Source organism: Drosophila simulans, chromosome 2L, assembly GCF_016746395.2.
Source record: "Drosophila simulans strain w501 chromosome 2L, Prin_Dsim_3.1, whole genome shotgun sequence".
In the NCBI taxonomy this organism is placed as follows: Eukaryota; Metazoa; Arthropoda; class Insecta; order Diptera; family Drosophilidae; genus Drosophila; species Drosophila simulans.
In genome coordinates this window covers 13,546,886-13,557,203 of record NC_052520.2, presented here as the reverse complement: position 1 = coordinate 13,557,203, position 10,318 = coordinate 13,546,886, and the positions used below count along the sequence as shown (strand labels likewise).

General features: G+C 41.2%; 2 protein-coding genes across 5 annotated transcripts in view; both read left to right on the top strand.

Annotated features, from left to right (window-relative positions):
* The first annotated feature begins 2,474 nt into the window (after positions 1 to 2,474).
* On the top strand, positions 2,475 to 4,012 carry LOC6732239 (E3 ubiquitin-protein ligase NRDP1). 2 transcript variants are annotated; one of them, XM_016178301.3, is made up of 3 exons: positions 2,475 to 2,633; positions 2,691 to 3,097; positions 3,156 to 4,012. In XM_016178301.3, the coding sequence occupies exons 2-3, from the start codon at positions 2,729 to 2,731 to the stop codon at positions 3,783 to 3,785; spliced, it is 999 nt and encodes a 332-aa protein (XP_016024921.1). In that variant the 5' UTR covers positions 2,475 to 2,633; positions 2,691 to 2,728; the 3' UTR covers positions 3,786 to 4,012. The 2 variants fall into 2 exon arrangements, with proteins under 2 accessions (XP_016024921.1, XP_016024920.1); XM_016178300.3 differs by having other exon boundaries at positions 2,516 to 2,614.
* Positions 4,013 to 8,710: 4,698 nt separating this feature from the next.
* The window catches only part of LOC6732237 (hemicentin-1), a 40,256-nt gene continuing 38,648 nt past the window's right edge, over positions 8,711 to 10,318 (top strand). For 2 of the 3 annotated variants that reach the window (XM_039296738.2, XM_016178302.3), the window contains exon 1: positions 8,711 to 9,023. Coding sequence is in view for 1 of the 3 variants with exons in the window: in XM_039296769.2 (XP_039152703.1) it covers positions 9,907 to 9,961 (55 nt within the window). In the remaining 2 variants the exon portion in view is untranslated. Of the gene's footprint in view, positions 9,024 to 9,891; positions 9,962 to 10,318 lie in introns of those variants that run through there. The other variant, XM_039296769.2, reaches the window with a different exon arrangement.

Sequence of the window (10,318 nt, the reverse complement as noted above, 5' to 3'; positions counted from 1 at the left end):
TCCTGCGCGTGCTGAGTGTGGGCTAATTTTATTGCATAAAACTTGTGCTTATTGCGCTTCCCCCTACCCCGGAAAATCCTCCACCTCCTTCGTCCAGCAGGAAAAATTGCACGTTCCGGTCATACGATGCGAACGTGACCGCTTGACCATAGAAGGATCAGGAGATTTGGAGCAACGCACTTGGGCTGTCCTGCCGCCGACGATGTCCTGTGACATGTCCCATTTCCATGTAATGGACATGGCTTTGGGGCACCACGAGCTGAATTACGGTAATTCATGGTAATTTTTTGTATCTTTCGGCGGTCGAAACACGGATGGCAATTTGCTTGTTGCTCTAGAAATGGATCCTAATGTCCAGGGCATGAAGTCAGGATAACATGAATGCTAGTGTAGAAGTGAAAATTTATCAAAATTCTTCGATGGATAATAACAACATATATTTAAGCCGCTTCGCAGCTTCACCCCTTCCCTACACCCCAACTTAAGTGATTAGTATAATTGATTTACCTACTTACAATTCATATACACATATATATGGATCCCTAACACAGCCAACAAATTCTACTTCAAGAATAAGGTAAATATGTTTAGAACATAATTACACAGCCAATCAACAATTTTGGAACTTAAGACGAAGCGGGAAACCTGTGAGCAGAATGCTTCTGCGAGTCCGTCATTAATGATTATCTATCTGCAGAGTTGAGGGAATGTGGCATCAGGATGCTGAGGACTTGGGCACAATGAGGCACGTACTGATGTTGCAATGAAATGACAACGGCGCAAGAACAGCAAATATAAATGCAAATAAACATTGTGTGGCAAGCATTTGTGGCTCGTTACATACCAACACAGAGCCACTCACGTAATGACTGTTTACACGTTGCTAACCTTATTAGTTGGGCATCGTACATAAATACACTGAGAAAACCCGAACATGATTTTCTTGCACTTAAAAAAAAGGAGCACATAAATGTACAGATTGGTTTATTAACAAAAAAAGGCACTTTTATAATATATAACACACTTAAAACATCATAAGCTATTACCCAAATATTTCATCAGAGTGTGCGCATCCTAGAGCCTTTGAATCATCAATGTTGATTTTCACAAATGCGGTCAGATCAGTTGGAAAAACATTTTTGTGGCGAGCTGTGTATATGCTTACGTACAAACTTATTAAATTTTCCTGCTTGAGTGGTTCGTTTTGTGTTTGCTTGATTATCTCTCTGCTGGATGATGGGTTTTATCGGAGCCAAGTCAAATGAAAATTGTTGATTATTTTCTAATGCGCTCCATCAGCTCAGAAATGTGAAATATTGCCATTGAACTTCGCAAAGCCAATGGATTGATAAAACGAACATCACACCCCAAACGGATTTAATTATTTTGCACAAAATGCGATTTATTAAAGAATATTTCACACCAGCCGAAGTTGGGCATCGCAAATCAATTGTGATTTATTTAACTCATCAATTCAAGCATTTCGATTACTGTTTTTCAAGATAAAAACGAAATGAAAGAATGAGCATTGAATATTATGGCAAACTGAAAAGGCTTGAGCAGGAATTTAAAGTAAACTAAAATGTCAGCTACGGACTGACAGTTGCATTCGAAGATAAGCATTTGGCAGGACTAGACTGAAATTGCAATCCAACGAAAAGGATTCGATGCAGTAAAGTTGTCTCACAAACAAAATGCAAAAAGGCACACAAAAGCAAATGTCATTCTTAGGCAAAACATGAAATTTAATATCCAAGCGAATGACGCTTCCAAGTGAAATTAAAAACCGAATTTCCAGTCACACAATGCCCATTCTATACGTACGTTTATACATTCGAGTTTGCATAGAGCAGTTGATATAGTGTAAATATTTTGACATGGCAATATGTTGTCACAATCATGCCTGTGTGTCGTCTGACGAGTGTTTGTTCGAATTTCGGCCATTGTGGAGCTGAAGATGGAAAGTTTATTTGTTTGCCCATGTCCCAGCATTTGCTGTTAATTTGTTAAAATTTCACTTTATAAATAAAATTCAACTCCTCGCATCGCTTCTTCTGCTCTTCTCAGGCTGAGCCAAAACGTGGCCGCCGAAGGTTGGCTGGACGGTTGGCATTATTCCGGGTTGTCGTACCATAAGTTTTCCAATTTGCATAACTTCCGCAGCAGTTGGGACTATAAATATGCAAAGGGTTTTACGACCGCACTATATGCAAGTGCCTCAAGAAAACGTTTTCTCAGACCCATTCACCCCACTTGCTTTTGGCCCACTTGGATGGATGACTCCCAGTGTTCTGTTGGTTGTTTGGCTGGTTTCAGTTGCGCTTGAATTGAAATTGAAGTGTCCTAAATGGTAGAAGGCTCAGTGAGAGCTGTTTGCATAACAGATGAGCGAAAGGAAGGCCTAGTATTTTTTAACTTAACAAAAAGATTTTTTTTTGTAAATAAACCTTACATTCTATATATATAACTATTCATTTAAGTATAAGTCATACAAAAATACGCGATCATAGTTGGCTTTTGATCAGATGCCAGCTCGGACACAACTCAGCGCCGACGTAAAAAGTTACTTTTTGATCGAAATATTGTAAAAATCGAGTTTCGGATATAGGTAAAGGTACATATCGAACTCAGTGGTAAGTGCATGGCTCCAAGCCAAAAAAAATAAATAAATTACAGCTCAGATCCTCCAGCGACATAAACTTCGGTATCGAAATCAAACCATTTCGTCATGGGCTTTGATCTAAACTGCATTGTGGGTCACGTTGACGAGGAGCTCATCTGTCCAATTTGCACAGATGTCCTGGAGGAGCCGGTCCAGTCATCGGAGTGCGAGCACGCCTTCTGTCGCGCCTGCATCGACAAGTGGATGATCCAGAAGCAGATTTGCCCGGTGGACCGCTCCGGCCTACTGAACTCACATCTGGTGCCCGTTTCGCGCCTCATGCGCAACATGCTCTCCCGGCTTAAGATCAAGTGCATCTTCTCGCAAAGCGGATGCTCCCAAATGCTGGCCCTTGAGGAGTTCCGGACCCACGTGGCCGCCTGCGAGCATAATCCCAAGGTGGTTGTCGAGTGCAGCAAGGGATGCGGAATGAAGGTGAATATTCTGTGTATAACTTGAACTGCATAAGATAGCTATAATATTCCCGCTAAAGGTTCCCAAGGACGAGATGTCGCGCCACAACTGTGTGTTCGAACTGCGCGAGCTGGTGGAGAAACTGGTGAAGGAGGTTTCCGATCTGAAGCTGAAGAATGCCGATATGGAGGAGCAGAACTCCAGCCAGCGCCGAGAGATGGAGCTGTTCCAGTACTATATCGCAGCACTGCGATCGACCAATCCCATGCTGCGCAACATTGGCGAACAGCTGGACCGCTTCTCGCTGATGCAGTGGGGCAATGGACTCCGTCTGGCCACCGTCCACACTTGGGGCAGTCTGATCTCCACTCCGGACAATCCCATGCACCTGATGGTGCGCGACGTTTTGCGTGAAAGCGGCTGTCCGATGCATATGCTCAATATGCTGGTTGACCGTTGCCACGAGGATCGCTGGCCCGAGGGTCTGATGACGTTGGACGATCGCCGCGAGAATCAACATCTCATGAGTCAGTATGTCACCCGATTGGTGCCCGGTCTGGTCACCGGCAAGCCGTGTGTGGTTGTGCTGGGCGGCGACAACACCCACATGCCGGAGAATCTGCGCCCCATTCTCGGACTGGTCATGATCTTCGTCGACGGTGTGAATGAGATGGTACAGCCACCGCTGTCTGACATCGAGTTTATGTAAGCCAATGCTGGGTCACTTCATCCTACTGGTATCCTTCATATCTAAATTCATTTTGGTAACACAACACAAAAGCGCAACTGGCTGCCCGTTTTCCACGTCCTTTGTTTTGGAATGACGGTCATGTTGCTACACTGTCTTAAATTACACGATCGTACTTCAAAAGTCGTCAAAATGAAAATATAAATATGTTTCAGCAATTCGAGTTACATAAATAGAAAACAAACAAATGCTCTTGTTGTTTTTTAATGTAGGACCTAATGAATAATCTAAGGATCAAAAGTTTTTATAAAACTTTAACTTATTCATCGATTGTTTAGCGCCACTCAGAGTTTAAAATTGTCGTTGTGTCTGACAGATATTCTTCTCGGCAATTACGCGGCAATTATAGAAGCTCAGTGAACACTCGGGCGTATGCGTAATGCTGGAGCGAAATTAAATAAACGCATAAGCTGGGATTGAGGTTGCTCCTTCTGTGGGTGGGCGGTTGGTTGGGCTTGCGGTGGGTGCATCAAGTAAAACTTATAATGGAAATGGTAAAAGTTTGGCTGTGCTCGGTTCGCGGCAGTTGGCGACACCATTTGGAAAAGTTTTACAAATTGTACAAAATTTAATTTCCCAGCTGAGATAAATTTTCGGGGCCATTACGATTTTAGCCAGCAATTGAAAACGGGATCTCTGATCAAATGAAAATTAATGGACTGCAAGCAGTTTACTTCGATGCGATGAGCTCACATCTGTGCAAATATTGTCGATTGAATGAAGTATACACCGAATTAGTGTCAAATCAAACACGACTCTTTGAACTAATTAAATGGTCCGGTACACACAAAGGGCATGTACGGCTAACTTGATTAAGCCAAGACGACGACGCAGTACAAAGGGCAACTAACGAACTAACCACCGAATGCTGCAGCTAATACAATGATAGATGCCGGCACCTGGGAGCCCTTTAACTGGCTGCCTCAGGGCCTGCTGCAAAAACCGAAGCCTAATGCAACAAAAGCCAAAACTTAATTAATATTTACATGGGTCCTCCTTCGCCAGAGGAAGTAAGCTAAAGGCTCAGTGAAAGCTGCTGTTGTGGCCTTATCTTGTCATGTTTGCATATGTGCAGGCGTCGCTCTTCCTGGTTCCTTCCCGCTGCTGGAATCCAGTGGCGATGATGCTGATGGTGCTCCGAGTCTGAAATGGTAGGTGGTTCTCCTGCATGGCTGCTAGAAATCAATTCGCATTGTTAACCCATGATTGGATATTATTGATTCAATTTGCAGCCAACCGACCAAAACATGTTTTATGCATGCCCATACCCATGCCCATGCCCATGCCCTCGTCCCCGCGCCAAACTTGCCCCTTTTTGTCTGCTGGTGCATGTATGCCGATAATGTCCTTCGGTATCGATAATGGTCCACATGCACGCTCGCACACTAACACCAACACCCGCGCCGACACACGCACACACACACGCATACGCATACGCACTTGTAGTTGGCCAAACTTCAAGCTGAACTCAGTTTAATTTATGCATTTGCTGCACTCGGCTGGTAGCTACAGTGGGCCCAAATTGTTCATTATTAAATTTGGGCATCCCAAGCTAGTAAATAAAATAAACATTTTCAAATAGCGTTTTTTATTCATTACTATGATAATAAAATATTTTACATATTTTGTATGGATTTTGTGCCAATGATCCACACATAAAATACGTTCAGCAATGTTAAAATATTTGTAAAACATAGCTCGCCTTTCGAATTATATACATATCTTTTGCTTTGTTTATTTAATTACCATAAGTAATTCTACATATTGTTTACGAAACAATACTGTTCATTTGACATAGGTTCCACTGTATAAGCTTATTTGAAGCAAAGAGAACAATAGATGTCACTATTTCTACACATCTTCACCTCTAACTTTTCCTTTATATAAGAGCTTCTGTTGTTGCAACGTATTATTTTTAGATAGCTGCAAAACAGGTGTTTGTAATTTTAGCATATGCTTAAGAACTCATTTTCGAAGTAAATATATTGGTCTCATAAGTGTGTAATTTTAATTCATGGCATCAACATTAGTTAAGATAAATACTACTCTTGCAAATATATAACATATTTTGTTAGAGGACTCTAGTTATTTTATAGCTATATTTCAGATCCCTCGAAGGACTGGAATTTGTATCGGTCGAATGTTGTAAATCGCTGCCATATCAGTAGTACAGTACAGCTCGATAGCACAGCACTAATCACCCAAAGGTAAATCACCGGGGGCAGCACAAAGGAAAATGTGGCGAGAAAAATGTGCAACAGCGACGGCCTTCTTTGCCAAGGCTAAAAATGTGAATGGGCCAGACCAACACAAAAACAGCGGCAAAACACAGAACGGCGGCAGTAAATTGGCGGCGATAAAATTGAAATCCGCTGGAAGCTGTGCTAACCGATTTGGCCCAGTCCTTGGACTTTGGACTACCTGGAGGTGCAAAAGGAAAAGCGAGCAAGTCGGCGCGTTGAGTTGTGAAAACCGAACGGAAATAGCGGCCATAACTCGCCAGTTGAAGCCCAGAAAATAGCAATGGAAACGCTATTTGGTGGGATTTTTCTGTCCCAGGACGCTGTTGCCTGCACGAATTGATTTGTCCTTGTGGGAGGCAATATTGGGTAGCTTTGATTAGCGGAGATTGGCAAAGGTTTCAATAGCGCCGCATGATCGATTTACAGGGAGTTGGTCGGGATTAGCAACCATTGATGGTGGGTATGAAAAACTAGTGTAAATGACTTTAAAAACTTGATTTGAAGTATATGTATTTATTAAGTACAGCTTTAAATGGTTTGAAATGTCAAGAAGATGAAATGGAATCCGAAAATAGCCCATATACTTAGCCAGTCCAGATCCAATTGTACGAATTGAGCTATATATATCACCTCAAATGTCCAAAAGCTGCTGAACGATTTATTCAATTTATGTATCTTTCCATGGACCAGACACGCTACCATCAATTTCATTTTCCTTTTCGGCGAGAATGTAATAAAAATGTAATGGCATTTATTAAGTACTCATTTATTTGATTAACGGCGAAAAAGAATATTTTTATTCGAGTTGAAGAGTTTCTTGTGCTGAAAGGTGTAAGATTTGTTAGTTACATAAACAATTGAACATTGTTATTTTGTTTCATTGGGGGGGTCTTATACTGAAATTCAGAAGTAACAAGAGTAAATTTTGCTCTTACCAAGAACTTGGATGTAGATAACGATTTAACATGATTTTGTCATTTGGGTATATTTGCCCTTAACTTCAGTTCAGCAGCAATTTTCGCACTCAATGCAATCAGCTTGTTTTTCCTTCGGCTGATTGTTGCTAATGCGCTCTAAGTAGCAGTATGCCACATGCCACGCCCATGCAGTCGCCCGTAGTAATCAATTGCTCCAAGATGGTCCCGGATGGTCTGTTTCCTCTAACAACTCCTCTTTTTCTGCTGGCAATTTACTGCAATTGCATCGGGAGCAAAAAAAGGAGAAACTTTCGTTTAATGCCCACACTTTTGGGTGTCGTTTCCAGCATGACACCAGCAGAAAGCAGAAAATGCTCTCGGATTTCAGCTAAATGCTGATCCCTAAGGAGCAATAGTTGACTACCAGAGAGTGGAGATTGGTAGGATTTTGAGACGAAAGCCATTAACTCAATAGCTGATGCCGTGTCTGAAATAGTCTTACAGTTTTAACTATAAGAGTTTTTGAGTATAATTGCTAAATAACTAAGCAGTTCCTTAATTAATAATCCATTTATATGCTTAACTTTATCAAGGAGTAGATGGATATGAACTCATATGCACAAGCATTAAACAATGACCCGTTGGTCAACTTCGAAGGTCCTCGTCAACATCATTGGATTATCCTTTTTGCGCCCGAGCCACTATTATAACCAACAATCCTACTTTTCCTAATGCTCACTTTAGAGCGTCGGTCAAGGGGAATTTGTGTCAGTTCCTGATAAAACTTTTCTAGCTTTAACTCAAACAATTCTTCTAACCACTCAAAAATGTTGAGAGCTCAGGCACAGTAGCTATTAGTTATTTTACTTTTCTGTTTCACTCAGTTGGTGTTACTGTTTATTTTATTCATGGCCAAAACTGCTTGCCGGGAATTTGTCTCTTTACGTATATGGATTCAACATTGGTCAGATGGCCCGTCCTTTCCAATCTGCCCCCGACTTGGTTTTAAGTTTCCGAGTTATGTTTATCTAAATGATGCCAGCAGCCAACGCTGCGTATGTGGAATATTTTTTATTGTGGCTAGCAGTCTGTTGAGGCCAGTTTTCAGTTGTGTGGTAGCTGCTTTTGACATTGGCCAAGGGGTTGGAGGCCAGTGGAGTGGTCTGGCATTTCAGTGTGTTTCGCCAGATAAGCCAATTTATTCAGTTGTTCTTTTTAAATATGCGTGTTAATTTGACTGTGAAAGTTGAGCGTGGCATGAATTCGTGGGTGGTTTGGGATGGCAAGTCGGATGTAATTGTTCATGGTAGGAATTGGCTAGAACTCTCAGGTCATTTAAATGTTTTCACTCATAGGAAACATAACGTTTAATTGGGGTAGTTTTTTTATTAATATAAATTGTGTTTAAAGTTTTTTAATTGAAAATTGGTTTTATGTGTGTGAAAATTCATATTAAACCATTACACTTATTTGATTTAAACGTAAAACATATAACACACTTATTGGTAATAATGAGATGTTAATAATCCATAGAATCTTCAGCTTAAGAGAAGAGTAAATAGCTTATAGTAGTAGGACTTTCCAGTGAACCACTCTCCGCCACCGAGAGTTCATTCCTTCTCTGAAACGGATGAATTTCGAAAACCCGAATGGCGGCCGAAAGCCGAAGTCACTAGCGTCACGAATTGGCATCGTCGTTTGGGCCATTATTGCAGTGCCTTTTCCACCAATGAAGTCGTCCGCCCGTTCAGTCGTGAATCGGGCTTTCAACTGAACGGACGGACTGTGCCCGCAGCGAGGGTCGCTACGAAACTAACTGACGTGCGAGTTGCGATTCCACGCGAGCGTTCCACGCGAAATGCTACTCGGTGCGTTGTCGTTATCCTTGCCGCTGTCGTTGGTCCTGCCGCTGTCATTTGCCGGATTTTGGCAGACCTCGCCAAAGTTGTGAGCGAGTGAAAGTTTTTTGTGCATTTGTCGTGCGGAGCGACTTCGGTTTACCATTACTCTTGCATTCGCAATTGCGTGCCCAATTCAAAGTAATTATCAAATTGTTTGTTGTTTTGCAAAAAACCAAATCGTGGTTCTAAACTGCTGGTTCAACCTTTTGACGACATGTGCCACGTTTGTTTGCACTCTGAAAAAGTTTTGTGATGGTCCTTTAATGGTGATGATACATAGGGTCATTATTTCTCAGTTACACCTATTGGAGATTTGAACTAAGTACACTTAATCGTGCAAACTGAACAATTTTAGTTTTTTACATTAATTAAATAAAAATATTTATTTTACTATGGTAACAATACATTTTTAGAGCTTAAAACCATTTTATTGTCATTATTTGACTCATAATAATTTAAAAATTTCATACGGGCTGACTAATTTACTTAAGATCCTTTTTTCATTTTCAACACTTGATTATGGCGCTACTTTCTTTCATGACGAAAATACTTTGCACTTGCCACGCCATAGCAATTTAACCATTATATATGGGTTTTACACTCGAAATAAATTGAATGCAACTGTAATACCCTAATTTGTCAGAAATTGTGCAAAAAACCACAAATATCCCGACACCAAATCCTTTTAGTGGAATGCAACAAACTAAATGGCCATAAAAACCGCTTACGAACTGTAAATGCCGAGAAGGGGTCAAGGGAAGGGGGGATGTTGGCCATGTTGAGACACAAACAAAGAGCCGCCATGTAACCAGCAAAATAATTTGTTGCAATAAATATTTGAAAATCCAGTTAAGCGAAACATTTTCGTCACGAAGAGGGTCGCACAGTCTAAGAACTCGGCAAAAAATGCCCTCCCAGCCAAGAGGCATGAGGCATGGTAGGGTATGGAATGGGTATTGCAGAAGTCCTGGTGCCCCAGGAGTTGGGTTGTTAAGTGTACCCGAATTTGTTCTCGAGGTCGATGGTTTGCTTACAGGGTAACCAGGATTATATAGATAGCAAGTTACAGGATCTCAGTAAGTACCAATATTTATGTTTTAAAATATAGCGGGCAATTTATTTAAGTAAAAAGTAGCAAACCTTTTATTTTAATTAAAAAAATTTTTCTTTGTTTAATTACGTGTAAAATTTAATAACATAATTTTAAACATATTTTTACCTTACAAATTATACCATTTGAAAGCCTTTTAGTAGGAAGCATAAAGTCTTATCAAAAAATACCCATCGCTGTACCCTAAAATTTTTTTGGTTTTGTGTGGCATTTTCATGCAGTTGCCGCTTTTTGCATGCCCCGCATGCCTTTGCCGACGTTGCTGCTGTTGCACGCCGTGTTGCATTTTGTTGGTGGTCGTGTGCCGCCGGGTTCTTCGACG